This window comes from Lygodium microphyllum, chromosome 21 (assembly GCF_053477565.2).
Source record: "Lygodium microphyllum isolate KBCC chromosome 21, Lygodium_microphyllum_v1.1.10, whole genome shotgun sequence".
NCBI lineage: Eukaryota > Viridiplantae > Streptophyta > Polypodiopsida > Schizaeales > Lygodiaceae > Lygodium > Lygodium microphyllum.
The window spans coordinates 25,546,882-25,566,645 of NC_141155.1; the positions used below are offsets into that span (position 1 = coordinate 25,546,882).

Here is a 19,764-nt window from a genome sequence, read left to right on the forward strand (position 1 = left end):
AAATAAAAGCAAGGTTGGGAGAACACAGTGACAAGGTACCTAGAAAGAGAGGCACTAATGTGTCACATGTAGAGTAATACAAAAGGTCGTCCGCTGTGTTGAGAAACGACCACCATTTTCCCTTGAGAGGAGTGAAACATTTACTTGTTGAAGCACATGGGGGTTTTTTTAACTTGCACCCCGCCAAATCACATTCTCATGGGTATTTTAAAATTATTGGCTTTGCAATTTCTTTTAAATTTAAAATGTCTATTCAGACCGTGTGAAAACGGGACCCCGTTGTGGACGTCGGCCTAGAGGCTCATACTCGGGCAAGGCCAGAAAAACAAGGAAAGAAATATGCCGAAGCCAAAGCACAAACAAGCAAAAGCGAGTGGAAGCTATGGCGAAACAGAGATGGCCAGCAGAGGACTAAACCGACAGACAAGAAGGAGAGATGGGGGAGAGAGACACACCCACACAGAAAGTATAACAAAAACACAAAAGGTTGATTCAGCTATTATAGCGGCCTTCTGATGGGTCTCGAATGCTTGGTCGATGGCACTTGACATAAATGGGTGAATGATGGATTTGCTCCAAGGCTAGAGCCATTACGCCTACGGCATATGCTTGGGCAGGACACAGATCAAGCAAACCGCATGTTGTACTCATTGTATTTGCAGAATATGATATAACTCGAAATGCAGAAGCAAGAACAAACTGGCAATAGCAAGATACGCTGTCACTTCTGTACCTTCAACTGACAAGTATCGCCCATGGAGTAGTAATTAGACCTTTCACAATTTCTTTTTGCAGTCATATGAGCTTTAGGCCAACAAAACGGAGAGTGTACTTACAGATCATCAGTATAGCTAAACGCTGCTTATTACAACTATATCCACCTTCAAGGTGAATGTAACAAATGTATGTACAAATTAAGAGGCCCTCCAAATTAATGCAAGTAAGAAGCCCGAAAGTGTGCAGAACATCACACAAAGGAGAATCCCTCCCTGTCTAGCTTCGTAGGATTCTAACAGACTGTATTTACACGCTTTACTCCTGTACAATTACAACTGTTGGTTCAACTTGAAAGATACTCTTGAGAGCTGAATTTGAGAGTGCCGCATGCAGTGACTTACTATTCGACAGGAGGGGCAGGTAGCCAAACCTCTAGTCGTGTGCCACCTATGCCACTTGGTGCCTTTGGCAAATAAGGAGATGTGATTCGTAGTACACCGCCGTACTGCTCAAGAATATCTTGTGCAACTGTTAACTCTGCACCAAAATTAAGAATCATTCCTGGATCTCTTCTCTCCTCTGCACCAACTTGCAATCCTGAACCCAACGGAGCAAGAGCTTGTGCCTGCGACTGCATAAATGAATACCGGCCTCAAAACACGGACATGCAGCATCAACAACCAGCATGTGAAGTGCATGCTATGCTTGCAAGGCCAACATTAACTACACCTCACCATCAATATGCAAAACAATGATAACAAAGCTTGCCGGTTAAGATTCATTTGCTACATGCCCATCATAATGTTGCCTGACAAGTATATTCCCACATATAAAGCAAGGTAGATTGGTTTTGACAACTTTACATTATCAGATCACCATAAGGGCAACAAACTACAGGACTGCTGCATCTTGTGCAAATACCAGCTGCTCTTGCTTCGGGACAACCTTATATTTAATTCCTTTTCTCTTTGTTATAGCAGCTGTGTCATGAGTGGATAAAAAAGGTGTGTGCCCTTCAAGCAGACAAAAATAACTTTAAAGTCTTAAGTGAAAGAAACAGTGTCACAGAAAGACTTACCATCAAGGTCAGGTCTGGTCCATTATCATCAATCACTACAAGTACACCACCTCCAGGTGCTTGCATCACCCCCACCTTCACCCATCCACCTGGTAAGGTATGCTGCAAAGAACTATCAAGCAAGTTGCTGAATGCTTGGCGCAGAGAAGCCTCGTCAATTGCAGCTAAAAATGGAGCACCACGAGGACTCTCCTTAAGCTCCAAAGCCTGTCCCCTTCTATGAGCTAGGATTGCACCGGTACCAACCAAGTCAATGAGAAGCTTTGATACATCACATGATCTGCCAAAACAAAATCATGGTGACTCAACCTATCTTTACACTTCAAAGAGACCAAAGCAAGCACAACCATGAATGTTTCTTACACAGTCTTTGAATGCATCAAAGGTGCAAGTGCAACTGGAGGCATAGGTGCCTCTTTATCCCCATTGCTTGAATGGCCTACTGATATCATTGAATTCAACTGAATTTGCTCAGCATGCAGAGGTGTACTGCCACTCACAACCAAATCCAGTTCTTGCTGTACATTTGCTTCTGCAGTTTTCGACGAATCAATTCCCCTATCATTTACCTCATTGTCCCTGTATTTCAAAATATTGGAGGGGGCCTGCTAAACACAACATCCTGAAATAAGGACAATGGCAATAAGAAAGCTCACTTGCTTAGTGATGATGATGAGGATTAGCATGAAGATAATAGAGCAAAGGTGTCTGCAGAGCATTGTGATACAAAATAAATGTTTTAGCACCATACATGTATGAAAACTGAATAATTCACAGTGACAGACAAGTTATGACGGCCAAAGTTGATACTAAATTTACCAGTATAATTCCTCCATGTGCCACCTAAGCATGCCTTTAATATGCATTTCTATCCAAATCCATACGAGCCTGTTATATCATAAACATTGCTGAGTACATCAATCAGGGCCAAAGCCAATTGGACTGTTGGAAAATGACAGCCAGCTATGGAGGAGAGAGAGAGACAATGAGAGTGTGCTGAAGCAAAAGAGTAGAGTGTACTTCCTAAACTGAAAGAATGAGAATGAAAGGTACAAGATAGGTCTAAGATAGACCTAGCTCTAACTCAACTAGAGTTAACTGACTCTTAACTCTAATTGTGGTGACACAACTTATAACTTTAGTTGTGTTCACACTAAGAACTGAAAAAGAGCTAACGACTAAAACCTTGGGCACTGCCCATAGAATTGGCAAATTCTAACACCCCCTTGTAGTGCCAATGTGGTAAAGTACAAGAATGATCAATCACCAAAGGGTAGCAAGTTTATGGACTTGTGAAAAGCCTCAAACTTCTCATGAAGTAGTGCCTTGGTGAGAATGTCTACAGCATTTTCCTGAGTAGGAACATACATCAAGCTGATCTCTCCTGCAAAGCATCTCTCTCCGATATGATGGTAATGCACCTCAATATTTTTCGTGTGAGTATGAAACACATGATTTTGTGCCACTACAATAGCACTCTGACTGTCAGAAAGAATGGGTGTAGGACCCTCCAATGGTAAACGTAGATCAGCCAACAATCTACACAACCATACACATTCCACTGTTGCCGTAAAGGCTGCCCTGTACTCAGCCTCAGAGGACGAGGTAGCCATTGTAGGTTGTTTCTTGCTTAGCCATGAAATACATGAACGGCCCAAAAAGAGACATTGTCCACTAGTAGACCGCCTAGTGTCTGCATCACCAACCCAATTCAAATCCATGTAAGCTTGTAATTGCAAGTCTCCCCCCCAGGAAATAATAATGCATGTGATTGAGTACCTTGCAAGTATCTGAAGATCCACTTAACAGCTTGCCAATGTGTAGTCCATGAGCTATACATATACCTACTCACTTGAGATATTGCATACTAAATGTTAGGGCATGTGTTGCAAAGATAAATAAGACAGCCAATAGCATGGCTGTAAATTGCAACATCAGGCATCTCTTCACCATCATGCATAGAGAGCTTTAAGCTTGGCTCCATAGAAGTGCACATAGGTTTGCAATCTTGCATATTAAACCTACGTAACAGCTTATCCACATACTGTGACTGTGACATGATGATACTGTTAGCCTGTCTTGGCCAGTCGATCAGCTCCTAGGTGTAGGCAGTCGGCCCATTTTATGGGCAGGTTGGCCAGTTTTAGGCCAGGCCAGCCAGTTTTGAGGTTGGGGGGCTATATATAGCAGCCCCCCATTAATCCCACACATTCTGTCTTGCAGATTTCAGCACACTCTCCCTCCCTTCCCACTCCCGCATTGGTACTGCCACTGTTTCCAGCCTGATCTATTGCCCTCACTAATGCTCCAGGCTGCGTACAAGGACCTAGTCCACAGTTTTGTATTCAGCATTCATTTCAGTCAGTGCAGATTTTCTTCCTTCATTTCTGCTTTCTCTCTCTCTCTCCCTCTGTGTTCGTGTTTCTTCTTCCGTTGCGCACTCTCACATGGTATCATCGCCTAACTAAGAGCACGGAGGAGAGCTTCCATAGAGAGACACCCTACCCTTCTTCTGCTGCTGCCATACCCTCACCATCAGCAAGGCGGCCATTCCTAAAGGTCTCCCACATTGCGTTTGCTGCAAGCGACCCCTTCTGTGGCTGCCACGTCACCATCCTCTCCTTCCTGTTTGCGTTTCCAGCAAGGCGGTCTCCTCTATAGCTGGGCGACACTCCTACTGGCGTTTTGCTATTCTGGCGGTGTTCTCGACCACTGGCAGCCCTTTTCTTGCTGCCGACTGCGTCTCAGCCTGCATTTTGGTGTCTGGCAACTGCTCCTCAGGCGTTCGCATCATCAACAGTTGCGTTTACAGCTTCTGGTGCTGGGCGACCTCAGTTTGTTGTGTTCGGCGGTTTGATTGGTGACTGGTGACCCGTTTCGATAGTTATCTCTCGGCATCAGCAACCTTTGTTTTGTGTTTGCAAATTTGGAAAATGTCTTACCAATTTTCAGGCTTTGATGACTTAGAGGATGAGCTCCTTTCTCATCATTCCTCTGAGCGGAGATGGGATTATCAGGAGTTTCGTGATCGACGGCAGGAGGAGTCTCCTTGTACCCATCCTTCTTCAGTCCACGCATCTCAGAGGGTTCCATCTACCGTGAAGGTTCCATCGGCAAAGACTACTTCAGATGTCCATATACCTTCCTTGATTTCCTCGATTCAAGTGCCCATACCCCATTCCTTTCCGAAGGAAGATAAGTTGGATGGTTCCAACTTCTCCCTCTGGTCGTGCAAAGTGGAGTGCATCCTCGACACATTCGACCTATGGGAGCTTGTTTCTTCACCCATCGATCGTCCCCCAATGGATTCTTCCGATGGGGCCTCTATGGACCATGCAGCCTTGTGGGATCGGCTCAACTCTCGAGCCCATTTCTTTCTCTTTATGAGTCTTCACAATTCTGTTCTTGTTCATGTTCACAGGTTGAAGACCGCGACGGAAGTGTGGAAGAAGCTTGCGTCTTTGTACCAGCATAAGACATTCGCCCACAAGATCTCTCTGGAGAAGAAATTGCAGATACTCAGTCTTGATGATTCTTCTTCCATGAAGGAGCACATCAAGAAGTTGGAGGATATGCGAGACGAGCTCGCCTCTCTTAGTCGGATGATCTCTTCCGAGGATATGGCAATGATTCTCTTGACTCAGCTGCCATCACCCCATTTTGATGTTTTCTATACTAGCCTCATCACCTCGAGGACCCACGAGAAACTCCTATGGGAGGAACCTTCCCCGCTTGTCTTGGAGCATGACGAGCATCTCAAAGAGGTGGGTGCCAATGGCTCCACCAAGGCTTTTACTGCAAGTACCGGCGGAGGCAAGAAGATGCAGCAACAGAAGGAGAAGGCCAAGGACAAGAAAGAGGAGGACACGAAGGATGCGAAGGAGAAGAAGCCCAAGTGCCCACATTGTGGGAAGAGCACTCATCCCGAGGAGAAGTGTTGGCAAAAGTACCCCCATTCGAAGCCCAAGGAGAAGGACTCAAAGGCGGCCCCAGCCACGACAGAGTCTGCTTTTGTGCATGTCTTTGTTGAGGAGGATACAACCCTAGCTTCTACCACTCAGGAGAAGCCTTGGCTCGTGGACAGCGGAGCTCTTCTCATATGACCTTCAGGAAGAATTGGCTTCAGGACATTCGTTCGAGAGGGTGCAGTGTCACCATTGGTGATAACTCTACAGTTCCTATTCGAGGCGTGGGAACTTTGCCTGTGTTTTCAGACAGGTAGTCTTCTTCTACCAAAGTACTTTATGTACCTAATTTGGGCTTTAACCTATTATTTGTGCACGGTCTTACTCAGCCAGGTACCCAAGTCACTTTTACCCAGGATGCATTCACAGTGGAGGATGCTTCTATCGGTGATGCTCTTTGGACAGGTGCATAGGAGGGTGGGCTCTACAAGCTCACAACCTTGGCTCCGAGGGCTTCCCATGAGCTTGGGCTACTTTGGCATACTCGTTACGGGCATTTGAACATTGATGCGATTCGGCAAGCTTCCAGGAGGAAGATGGTGGAGGGACTTCCAGATTTTCCTCTTCACACTTTTTGCCCCAGCTACTTGAGGGGCAAGCAACATAGGTAGCCTCATCCATATGTTGCCTCCCGGAGGGGTTCTTCACCGCTCGAGTTGGTTTACACCGACCTTTGCGGATCTATGGGCACGGCCTCCCTTGGGAAGGCCAAGTATCTGATGTTGATTGTGGACGACTTTAGTCGTTGTGTGTGGCCTTATTTCTTGGAGTACAAGAGCAAGGCGTACTCCCGATTCTGCGAATGGACAGTGTTTGTGGAGACACTGACTCCTTCCAAAGTTCATGGCGTTCGAGTTGATCACGGTGGTGAGTTCACTTCTCACATTTTCTCTCAGTTTTGCCGCGAACATGGCATTCGGGTGGAGTATTCCCATCCGAACACACCATCGGAGAATGGTGTGGTGGACCGTGCGAATCGGACCATGGTGGAAATGGCCCGATCCATGCTGGAGCATAGGAGTCTTTCTCATTCCCTTTGGGGTGAGGCGGTGGCTACGGCGGTGCATATTCACAATCGCTCTCTGACTTCGGCATTGCAGGACATGATTCCCTTTAAGGCTTTCTTTGGGAGGAAGCCTTCCGTGTCTCACTTTCGCATCTTTGGATGTGATGCATTTGTCCACGTGGACAAGAAGAAGAGGAAGACGGAAGCTTGACTCTAAGTCAATACAGCTTCTCTTCGTGGGCTATAGCATGACCACAAAGGGATATCGGCTCTACGACTTGACGGCACGGAAGATTGAGGTGAGCAAGGATGTGATCTTCGATGAGGCTTCAACCTCCGAGAATCTCATTGATGGTTCTCTTACAGGTACTTCTTCATCATTGACGAACCCTTCCCGACCTTCTCTCCCTTCTCTTCCTTCCAGGATGCCTCTTCACACCCCTCCTTCTACTTTGGCTTTCCCTCCCCGTGTGGCGGATGTTACTCCTTCTTCATCGAGTCCACCCCTTCCACCTCCCTTCAGGAGAGTTGTAGGATTCAGGTGTTACTCACTTTCCTGCTTCTTCTACAGGTCCACGCAGATCCGCCCGATTACAAGTGCAGCGGAATAGTTCACTCTGTGAGAACTATGCTCTTATGTCACAGATTCTTCAGGCTTTCGAGTCTTTCACAGTTGAGGAGGCTCTTGCACAAGATGTTTGGAGACAGGCTATGCAAGCAGAGCTCGATTCCATCAAGCGAAATCAAACTTGGGAGCTTGTACCGTGTCCCACGAAACGGAAGGTGATAGGTGTGAAATGGGTCTTTAAGACCAAGTATCTTGCTGATGGTTCCTTGGACAAGTATAAAGCTAGGCTTGTTGCCTAGGGTTTTGCACAACGGGTCGGTTTGGATTACTTTGAGGCCTTTGCTCCTACAACTTGGATGTCCACCATTCGAGTTATTTTGGCTCTTGTAGCTCACCACCGTTGCCCTATTTACTACATGGACGTCAAGTAAGCCTTCCTGAATGGCGTCCTTGAGGACGAGATCTATGTTTCACAACCTCCAGGTTTTCTTGTGCAAGGGAAGGATGATTATGTCTATAGGTTGCGGAAGGCCCTTTATGGCCTGAAACACGCTCCTCGTGCTTGGTACAAGAGGATTGACCGCTTCTTTCTACAGAGTGGTTTTCAGGGCTCCGATCATGACCCCAACCTCTACTTTCGGATTGTGGGTGACCTTTGTGTTTTGCTAATCTTGTATATGGATGATCTTATTCTTACAGGGAGCAACACTCAACAGGTGGAGCACACTTGGTCTATTCTATGGCAAGAGTTTGACATGACGGATCTAGGGATCCTTCACTTCTTTCTTGGATTGGAGATCTATTAGATGGCACAGGGTATCTTTGTCTGGCAGCATAGGTACATCTCCGAGCTTCTTTCGGAGTTTGGTATGGCCGAGTGTCGGCCTATTTCATGTCCCATGGACCCAGAGTCCAAGATTTTGGCAAATGGAGTTTCCCTTACATATCCCACCCGTTACAGGTGCCTTGTTGGCTCACTTATTTAGCTTCTTCACACTCGGCCGGATATCTCTTTTGTGGTGGCTCTGTTGTCTTCTTTCATGAAGACTCCTACACAAGATCACTGGCAGGCAGCTTTGCATGTCTCTCGGTATTTGCAAGGGACTCGATCCTACGGGATCATGTATGAAGATGGGACCACTCTTTCTAGATGGAGTGATTCTGATTGGGCAAGTGATGTGGATTCGAGACGATCCACTACAGGTTATGCTTTCACCCTTGGATCCGGTGCTGTCTCTTGGAGCAGGAAGAAGCAGCCTACTATGGCACTTTCTTCTACAGAGGCTGAGTATCGGGCCTTATGTTCGGCCACTATGGAGGCCATTTGGCTCCGTCATATGATTGCAGAGATTGGCTTTCCACAGCCAGGACCTACGGAGCTACGCATGGACAACCAGAGTGCTCTTGCTTTGGCGAACAACCCGGTGTTTCATGCTCGCATAAAGCACATTGAGGTTGAGTACCACTATGTTTGAGAGCAGATCGTGGCTTCGGAGCTAGCAGTGGCCTATTGTCCCACGGCGGACAATGCAGTTGATCTCAGGCTTTGCCTCAGGCTTCTTTGCTTCATCACATGCCGATGTTAGGTCTTCAGACTCTCCCAGGATCTGAGAGGGGGTGTTAGCCTATCTTGGCAAGTCGGTCAGCTCCTGGTGTAGGCAGTCGGCCCATTTTATGGGCAAGTTGGCCAGTTTTAGGCCAATCGGCCAGTTTTAGACCACGTCGGCCAGTTTTGAGGCTGGGGGGCTATATATAGCAGTCCCACACATTCTGTCTTGCAAATTTCAGCACACTCTCCCTCCGTTCCCACTCCCGCATTGGTGCTGCCACTGTTTCCAGCCTGATCTAGTGCCCTCACTGATGCTCCAGGCTGCATGCAGGGACTGATCAGTCCACAGTTTTGTATTCAGCATTCATTTCAGTCAGTGCAGATTTTCTTCCTTCATTTTCTACTTTCTCTCTCTCTCCCCCTCTGTGTTCGTGTTTCTTCTTCTGTTGCGCACTCTCACAAATACCATGCTGATTTTGAGTGAACTGAATCCCTAAATAATAGTGTAGACAACCCATATTTGACATAGCACAAGCAGGTCTTAATTCAGCTTGAAATCTGTAATTTTTGCTTCTGAAGTCCACTGAGCAACATGTCATCTACATAAAGAATGATCATCAACAAGTCCCCCCCTTCATTCTTAATGTATAGTGTAGGATGAGTTGGACTGTTTTTGAATCCTTTGTTGGTCAAATATGCATCAAATATAGAGTATCATGCATGAGGAGCTTGTTTTGAGACCATAAAGAGCTTCATTTAGCTTGCATATCATGTGCTCTTTTCCCTTAACCACAAACCCTAGAGGTTGTGACACAAACATTCTCATGTAAATCCCCATTCAAAAATGTTGTCTTGATGTCCAACTCATGTACCTTCCAACCATAATTGCCAGCCATAGTAATTACACATCTCACCGTACTTACATGGGATGTAGGAGCAAAAGTCTCTTCATAATCTATGCCCTTCTTCTGTGCATAGCCTTTCGCTACCAACTGTGCTTTGTACCTATCAATGGTTCCATCAGCCTTGCATTTGAGTTTGAAAACCCATTTTGTGCCGATGGCCTTCTTGCCAAGTGGTAAATCCACAAGACCCCATGTAGAGTTAGTGGCAATAGAGTCTAGCTTATCTTGCATAGCCTGCATCCAATGTACATCTTGCTGAGCTTTGTCCAAGGAAGTAGACTCATCATTATCCAACAGTGAGCTCGTAAATACATGCTCATCGCAATCAACCACTTCTATAAAATCAGCCAAATGGGCTCCCCTTACATCATCTGCTACATCTCTAGATGAGCATCCATTGTACTCTCTTGGAGAGTTTGTAACAGCCATCTCAAGACTATTTTTGCTACATTTATAACAGCACTTTCATGCTGTACTGCATCTTCCACTACATGTGGCAAACCATCATCAATACCCTACAGTTCAGGCGCATATGGTGCAACAATAGCTTGTTGTATTATGTCTGTCCAGCCATTTACAGCAGGTACAGACTCTAAAGATAGTGCAAGAGACCCTCAAAGACATCACCAATGTCATGGGTGGCTGGCATTTGAAACTGATCGTGTGAAAATGCAGCATTTTCAGCAAATATAGCATCCTTACTGACAAAAACTTTGTTTGTATGTGGATCATACAAGTGATAACCCTTGCTTTCCCAACTATAGCCAATAAATATGCATTTTACAGCCTTGGCATCAAGCTTTCTACAAAGCTCTTTCAGAACATGTGCATATGCTATGCTATGCAACTAAATATCCGAAAGTAGTCAACCTTGGGTTTCTTGCCATACCAAGCTTCAAACGGGTGATCGTCTTTAGTACCTTAGTGGGTGCATGATTTAACACATGATTTGCACACTAAAGGCCTTCTAACCAAAATTTATGAGGCAGCCCCTTGCTTTTGAGCATACAATGAGTCATATCCATTAAAGTGTGATTCTTCCTTTCAACAACACCATTCTGCTGAGGAGTCATTCTAACAGTGGCTTGATGCGTAATGCCATGATCAAGCAAATATGTCTTAAAAGCACAAGACATATACTCTTCCCCCCCCCCCCCCCCCCAAAATCCGTGTGAAGTGTCTGTACTTTCAAGTCAGTTTTAGCTTAAGCTTTGCAACAAGATGTTTAAAATGCATAAACACATCAGATTTTTATTTTAGTCCATACACCCATGTATACCAAGAGTTGTCACCAATAAATGTGACAAAGTAAATATGACCTCCAAGTGCACCTGTCCTCATGGGACCACAAACATTAGAGTGAATAAACTACAATTTCCCGATAGCACGCACTGCACCATCCTTTTTTAAGGAAAATCTATGCATCTTGCCCAAAATAAAACCCTCACATGCATGAGGAGATGGAGTCTCCACTAGAAGCAATGCATCTACCACATGACACCCCTAAAGGGTCATCATGCTCCCAAAACTCATATGTCCATAGCGGCCATGCCATAGCTCCACATTCTGCATAGAGAGCGATGAGTAGTGACTGCCAGAGCATCACAAAAAAGTACAAGCTTACCCAACTAGTCGAGAATGTTGATGACGAGGGAAAGATAAAGAAGTAACATGGGAAGAAGGATGATGGTGTAATCCGTCAATGCAAACAGCTTAAAATCCCTCTAGTGGTGCTCTACACAATGGGATGCATAGTATGCTCTTGCTGAACCTCGAATTCAAAATCTTGTTGAATATTCAAATCAGCTATAGGCTGAGTTTCTGTATTTCTCAATGGAGTAGCTGGCTAAACATGTGTTCATTTACTGAAACTCTAGCTATAACACCAAAAGAAATGGGTAGCAGCCCTTCAAACACATCAGTATCAAAACCAGCAAGGGATAATTCTAATTTTTCATAAAAAACCACATCCCTACTACTGACAAAGACTTTCTTGGAAACGGGATCATGTAGTCTATACCCTATAAAAATGCATTTGACAACCTTTTTGTCCATTCTTTCTTAGTACATTGGAAATATGAGTATATGTAAGATATCCAAAAGTACGAAAATGACCGAATGGAGGTTTCCGACTGTTTCAAGCCTCAAAAGACGTAACATTTTTTAATGCCTTAGTAGGACACCTATTAAAAACATGACAAAAACACATAACTACTTCCATCCAAAAGCCATGTGTTAGACTCTTAGCTTTCAGCATACATCTGGCCATCTCCATGAGTGACCGATTCTTTAGTTCTGCAACCCCATTCTGCTGTGGAGTATATGCAGTCATATACTGATGGACAATGCCTTTTTGCTTCAAAATTTTATTTAGCAAGGAAGACATGTATTCCCCACCTAAGTCCAAATGGAGAGTCTTAATGTTGCAACCAGATTGATTTTCAACAAGTGCAACAAAAGCCAAAAATGCATCATACACCTCTAACTTTTTCACTAATGAGTACATCCAACAAAAAGGAGTAAAGTCATCAATAAAGGTAGCAAAATAATAACATCCACCCAATGACTTTGTCTGCATAGGTCCACATACATCCGAATGCACAATCTGTCTATAATCTAGCAGTTGCCTTAAAAGAAACATCACGAGGAAATGAGAATCAATGCATTTTCCCCAAAATGCATCCCTCACCAATATGCTCAGGAGGTCTCTCCAAGAGAGGTAAGCCATCTAGTATCTAAGTACACTGCATAAGCATCAAACTACCATAGTTGACATGGCCCATGCGAGCATGGCATAACTCTACCTATGACATTGCAGAAGTGTTGGAAAATGGTAGCCAGGTAAGGAGAGAGAGAGGAGAGACAATGACAACAAGAGAGTGAGCTCAAGCAAAAAGAGAAGAGTGTACTTTCTAGAATGAAAGATAGAGTGAAAGTACAACTTATGTTTAGGTCAAGGGTTGACCTAACTAGTCTTCCACCAACTAACTAGAGTTAGGTTTATTTCACACCTTCTTGCCAGGTGGTAAATCCACAAGATCCCATGTAGAGTTTGTAGCAATAGAGTCTAACTCATCCTGCATGGCCTACATCCAATGTACATCTTCCAAGGAAGTAGGCTCATCATCATCCAATAGTGAGCTCATAAATACATGCTCATCACAATCATCTACTTCCGTAATATCAATCAAATGTGTCTCCCCTTGCATCATTTACTGCATTTCTGGCAGCCCTTCTAGTGTGTTGAGGTATAGGAGCATCCATTTTACTCTCCTAGAGAGTCTGTAACAGCCATCTTGGGACTGTTTTGGCTGCATTTACAACAGCCCTTTTATGCTGTACTACTTCTTCCATTGCATGTGGCAAACCATCATCGATACCTTGCTGTTCAGGAGCATATGGTGCAGCAACAGCTTGCTCTATTAAGTCTGTCCTACCATTTACAGCAGGCATAGACTCCAAAGTAAGTGGCAAAAGACCCTCAAAGACATCACCAATGTCCAAGGTGTCTAGCATTTGAAAGTGATCGTGTGAAAATGCAGCATTTTAGGCAAATAGGATATCCCTATTGACAAAGACTTTCTTCGTGCGTGGGTCATACAAGCGATAGCCCTTGCTCTCCAAACTGCAGCCAATAAATATGCATTTTACAGCCTTGTCATCAAGCTTCCCACAAAGCTCTTTCGGAAATGTGCATAGGCTATGCAACCAAACACCCAAAAGTAGTCTACTTTGGGTTTCTTGCCATGCCATTGAATGGTGTGATTGTCTTCAGTGCCTTAGTGGATGCATGATTCAACACATGATTTGCACACTGAAGGCCTTCTAGCCAAAATTTATGAGGTAGCCCCTTGCTTTTTAGCATACAACGAGTCATCTCCATAAGAGTCTAATCCTTCCTTTCAACAACACCATTTTGCTGAGTCATTCTAGCAGTGGCTTGATGTGTAATGCCATGATCAAGCAAATATATCTCAAAAGCACGAGGTTTGTACTCCCCCCCTCTATCTCTGCGAAGTGTCTGCACTTTTAAGTTAGTTTCAGCTACCATCCTTTTGAAGGCAAACCTATGCATCTTGCCCAAAATACATCCCTCACAAGCATGAGGAGGTGGAGTCTCCACTGGAGGCAATGCATCTACCATATGACACCTCTGAAGGGTCATCAAACTCCCAACGCTCATGTGCCCATAGCGGGCATACCATAGCTCTGCATTTTGCATAGCGGATGAAAGAGTAGTGACTGCTAAAGCATCATGAGATTGTCTATTATATGCACCCAACAAAAATAGACCCTTATGCAGGGTGCTGGATAGCCTAAGTACATAATCCATCTCTCTGTCTCTAACAATGCATTTGTCATCCTCAAAGATGACCTAAAAGCCATGCTTATTAAAAGCAGAGATAGACAACAAGTTCTTTATAATGCCAAGTACAAACAAGACATCTAGAAGCATGAAATCGCAACCATCTGCAGCAGTAATAGTGACTGTCCATGTGAGAAATGCATAGTCCTCCTCTACAAAGTTGACTGAAGTATCATCATTAGTAGATTTGTTGGCTGATGTTTCTTGGACAGCCAAACCGGAGTTCTTTTTCTTCTCTTTGGCCAATCTCTTTCTGTATTCATTGATATAGTGACCGGGCTTCTTACAATAATGGCATTTCCCCTTCTTTTTAGTCTTTTCTATGTCTTGGACAACCTTATTTGATGGTTGTCCAGCATCACCCTTTTGCTTATTTTTTACATTTTGCTTGACTTTTCCTTTGCCTTTGAACTTGGAAAGCATAGACACATCACCTGAACACAATGCCACGTTCTTCCGAGTCTGTTCCTCTTGCAGCAAGAGACCTTCCAACTCCATAAATGTAAAGGGCTGCTGCCTCCCCCTCAAAGACTACATCAAAGAGGTGTGGAAACCAAGCTATGACTCTGGAAGAGAGTTTAATGTGATGTTTACCAATTCAGCATCCTGAATGACCTCATCAACATTGAGTAGCTGCTCACGTAAATCCTGTATGTGAGTAAGATGCTCTGTCATGCTATCACCTTTATCCATGGTCAGATTGGCCAACTCTCTGCAGAGATAGGATATCCTGGCCTCATTGCGTGCTGCAAGCATACGCTCAAGTACATCCCATGCTGATTTTGAGGTCTTAAAAGACTGAATGTGCGAAATAATTGCCATTTTCACTGACAAGGCAATCAAAGAGAGTGCCTCTACATCTTTTAAGTCCCATTTCCTCTGATTCTCGGTAGGAGGGAGAAGAGAGGCAACAGCACTAGCAATACCAATACCACCACCACCAGCACTAGCAACTTGTTCTCGAGCGTTACGCTGAGGTGCAAGACCTCCTGGTCGCTGCAAATCACCTGTAACATAGTCCCACAAGTCCTTCACCACAAGAAGGTTACGGACCATAAAACTCCACAGTGGGTAGTTTGAGCCATCAAGTTTGTCCTCCTAAGTGAGGACACCAAGGATGTTGCTCTGATCATTATTCCCCTGACGTGCCATGCTATCAATGATAGACGAAAATTTGTAGCCAAATACTTCAATGTTGAAGTATAGAGTATACTCCTCAAAGTACCAAAATCCCTCACGGGATTAAGAAACAAGTATCAAACTGTCACTCAAATGCCAAAGTGTGCACATTGCCACCCAAATCAGCACTCAACTAGTAAATTACAACACTATACTGACGTACCATACCCACCTCGAAATGTGTGTCTACAAAAGTACAAAATATAGCAACTTAATGCTGATTCTTATCAAAATTTACTGAATTTTCTCAAAATTCTCTACCCAATCTGACTATAACAGCAATTAAATGATGTTGCACTGCTTGTTGCTTGCCTTGGAGTGTGTGTCAAACAAAAGCCCCAAATTTGTTTCTAAATTTTCAAAGAAATTGAAAAATTTTGTACCACTATCCAAGAGGCAGATAGCCTAACTTTTGAAGAGGAACCCCTTTGGCTCTATCGATGCCTAACGATTCAAAGCCAGCCGCTCAAAGGATCAACATCAACCCAAGAAGAATTCCTATACCAGTAGGACCTATAGAGACCCATCCACCAAGCAATACTCTAGTGCACTTTGTAGAGAAACCACTGTAGGGAGAATCATACATGAACCCTTATGTCTCTTATGACAAGGAGGGTAATCCCATACTAATCGAGTTTAGGCATGTGCTAGTCATGGCTTTAGGTAGAGGGAGTGTTAGAGGCCTAGGAGGAGGTCATAACCATAAGCCCATAACATGTTGTATGTGTGGCCATCCAAGGTATATCTCATCCCGCTATCCTAAAAATGAGCAAGCAAATGGAGAGAAGGCTGACTTAAGGTGTCCCAAATGTAGATTCACACACCTATTTTCCGATTGCCCTAGGTTACAGCTAGAATTTCTGCAGAAATGTCGCCTCGGGATGCGTGTCAGCAGTGAACAGCAACTGAAATCTTCCTCATGATGCGTGCCAGATCCAAAAAACTGAAAAGCCCCAAATTTTTTTGAGCCAATGTGGAAGAAATTGCACAATGTCTATGAGTTTGGTAGCAATTTGCACAAAGGGCCTCCAATCAGAGAAAAGCCCCAAATTTTTGGTGGGAATGTCCAAGAAATTGAGAAAATTCTTCGACTTGGTTGTCAATTTGAACTCCAAGAGCAAAAATTAGCAAAAGCCCCAAATTTTTGGGCAGCGCAAGCTGAGATTCGAGAAGAGATGGCTGAAATAGATTAGAAATTTCTAGAAAACCCCAAATCTTAAAATTAGGATTTCTGCACTTTTTAGGGTTTGCAGAAATTGACGGGCAGGACTGAGAAAATTGCAAGTAGAGCTGAGAAAATGGCAGGCAGAGCTGAAAACAGCAGCAGCTCTTCCAAAACAGTAGCTCCTCGGGCTGCGTGCAAGGCTGCATGTGGGGCTGCGCATTGGACTGCGTGCAGGGCTGCGTGCAAGCTGAAAACAATAGATCTAGAGCAGATGACTGAGCTGGACAGATCTGGAGCAAATGGACAGATTTGGAGCTGATGGCTGACCTGGACAGATCTAGAGTAGACAAGAGACGGCTCGGTTACAGCTCCTCCTCCACTTCAGTAGCACCTCACAGTAGGTGAAAACTCTTTCTTGAGTTGAGAACCAAGCTGGCAGCAGTAGGACCTTGGGCGGGATGGCACCGGTTGACAGTGGCTGAACGGAATCCGCGCATACATACCAAATGTTGGAAAATGGCAGCCAGCTATGGAGAGAGAGAGAGAGAGAGAGAGAGAGAGAGAGACTTTTACGGGGGGGAAAAAAAAGAGAGAGAGGAGAGACAATGTCAGCAAGAGAGTGAGCTAAAGCAAAAAGAGAAGAGTGTACTTGCTAGAATGAAAGATAGAGTGAAAGTACAACTTATGTTTAGGTCAAGGGTTGAACTAACCAACCTTCCACCGACTAACTAGAGTTAGGTTTATTTTACTCTAGAGCCTAGTGTCACTACTTTAAGTTTCTAATACACTAGGTGTACACACCTTACATTGACACTTTAATAAGTGTCCACACCACACAAATTACATTGGGCGCTGTCCATGGAATCGGCAAATTCTAACGAGTCAAGTAGATTAAAAAAAACTGACTGATCAATCGAATAGACATGTAACTCATAGAGTCCATGACATAATGTGCCAATTAAAACCAAGAAAAGAATTCTTTATGCCTTACCATGCATTTGTCATCATCGAATGTGACATGCATACCACACTTTGCTAAAGAAGAAATGGACAACAAATTATTCTTTATCCCTAGGACATAAAAAGCATCCTATAAACGGAGAGTAGAGCCATCAATGGCTTTCAAGACAATCTCCCCCACACCTCTAACAAGGTAAGATGCATTGTTCACACATTGTACAGACTTGCCAACAGCAGCTACAATAACAGAGAAAAACAAATCCCTATGGGATGTAATGTACTTAGAAGCATCACTATCAAAGAACCAAGTGCTAGCATCCTCAATAGAGCTAAATGCTCTATCAGCCCAAAAGGAGTCATAACCACAAGTGTAAAAACAGTACTCACGGTCCACAACAAAAGACGTGGCTTTTGTAGCAATAGAAGATATATCAGAAATAGACATCCTTGATGACTCCTTGGCAATGTACTTCTTACATTCTGTGATATGATGACTTGGCTTCTTGCGATAGCAGCACTTGCCTCTCTTGGCTTGCGTGCTGCCTGTTTCTTGTTGCTCTCTGAAGTACCTAAACTTCCAGAACTCTACGGAGCATTTTTTGATTGGCTATCCTTGCCCTTCTGCCTCGCCATAAAAGCCTGTTCAAAGGCTATTACATCCACCCCACTGTTCTTTCTTATTTACTCTTCTTCTAGAAGTAAACTAACCAACTGAAGAAAGATAAGTGGTTGCGAAGAAATTCCCATGGTCAAATTTAGGACCATATGAAAGGCCAAATAAGAGGGCGGCAAAGAATTCATAGTAGAGATTAACTGTGCATCCGAATAATACTCATCTACATTCATTAAATTCTCATGCAAATCCTGAATTTTGTTAAGATGATCCTACATGGAATCACCTTCATCCATCTTCACATTCTCAAGTTGCGTGTCTCATTTTTTCCAGCAAACATCTACTCAAGTGTGAGCCATGCTTCTCATGAATCTCAAGCTCTCTCTTTAAGAAAGAGATGCGTGTCTCATTTTTTCCAGCAAACATCTACTCAAGTGTGAGCCATGCTTCTCACGAAGAAGTTGCAAACCGTATATGCAGGATTATAGATCGTTGAACCGCAAATGCAATCAATGACAATGCTTGAGCATTCTATGTGTCCCAAGCCTTTTGTGCTGTTGACCTTTAGGGAAGTGGTTGAGCTAGAGTGGACCTTTGACAATGTCCTCCTAGAGGAGGTATTGCATGAGCCACAATTCCAAGACGAACTTCTTCACCACTTACATAATCCCAATGATTTTTTGCAATTAGCACATTCTTCATCATGAAAGACCATAGAGAATAATTATTGCCATCCAATCTATCCTCCTTGGATACATATGTGAATGCATCACTCTGTCCCTGATTGGCCATAGTAAATGTCACTGCTTCAAAGAGCACAAGAGCAAGAGCTAAAGCGGGAACAACCTGAAAATCTGGAAATTTCCAAAAATTACAACATGCACCACATTTTAATCGCCAAATCTATGTCACACTTTGTCAAAACTATCCAATGGACACACTGTCCAATGCACAAACAGTGCTCAGCAAAACAACCAATGCAAAAGCCCCAAAATTTTGTTGTCCAAAATGCACAATTTCAGTTTATTTCAGACTAAACCTGTAGTACATGTGCCAATGTCTGCATTAAAACCAAAAGCCACAAGTTTTCCTGGCCCACTTCCCAAGAAATCTCTACAATAAGTGTGTCCAAGACACAAAACTGCCGAGGCAAAAAAAAAAGCCCTTTGCTGAAATTCAAAATTTTGAATTTAAAAAAAGGTTTCTCTATTACCTTCTATGTGAACCAAGGTTGAGACAGGAGGATGTTAGCGGCCTGGTGGAGCTGTGTAGAGCTCAGAAGATGGCACGCAGGGACAACCTTACGGAGGTGGTGGCAAGCCTGGACACTAACGGCACATCTATCAGGTGAAGGCACTGGCTGTGCACTGGACCAGGCAAAGCTGGTGCAGGCTGGCAGCCAGGGGGCAGTGGTCCAGACAAAGGGACAGTTGTGCAAGTGGGCAAGCGCAAGTGGTACATGCGAGCTTGCTGCAGGTACTAGCCACCTTTGCAATCGAGTTGGAGTAGGTGGCGTCAGTGCTGGCACTCGACAAACAAAGGCAGGAGTGCTGGTGATGCTGGCTACTGGCAGACCTGGCGAGCCTTCAGTTAGCAATTGGAGTTGGCAACAGCAAGAGAGCTGACGAGCTTGGAGAGACTAGCTGGACCGGGCTGAATCTGAGCTAAAACCCAATTCTGATACCAAATTGAG

At 44.2% G+C, this 19,764-nt stretch overlaps 1 protein-coding gene across 4 annotated transcripts in view; it reads right to left on the minus strand.

Moving 5' to 3' along the window:
- Positions 1-710: 710 nt before the first annotated feature.
- CSK (chloroplast sensor kinase) overlaps positions 711-19,764 on the minus strand; it is a 99,248-nt gene continuing 80,194 nt past the window's right edge. The window contains exons 6-8 of one of the 4 annotated variants that reach the window (XM_087661174.1): positions 2,159-2,403; positions 1,796-2,075; positions 711-1,348 (exon numbers count right to left, since the gene is read on the minus strand). In XM_087661174.1, coding sequence (XP_087517300.1) covers positions 1,118-1,348; positions 1,796-2,075; positions 2,159-2,403 — 756 coding nt within the window. In that variant the 3' untranslated portion in view covers positions 711-1,117. The remainder of the gene's footprint in view (positions 1,349-1,795; positions 2,076-2,158; positions 2,404-19,764) is intronic. The other 3 variants (XM_087661173.1, XM_087661171.1, XM_087661172.1) reach the window with 3 other exon arrangements.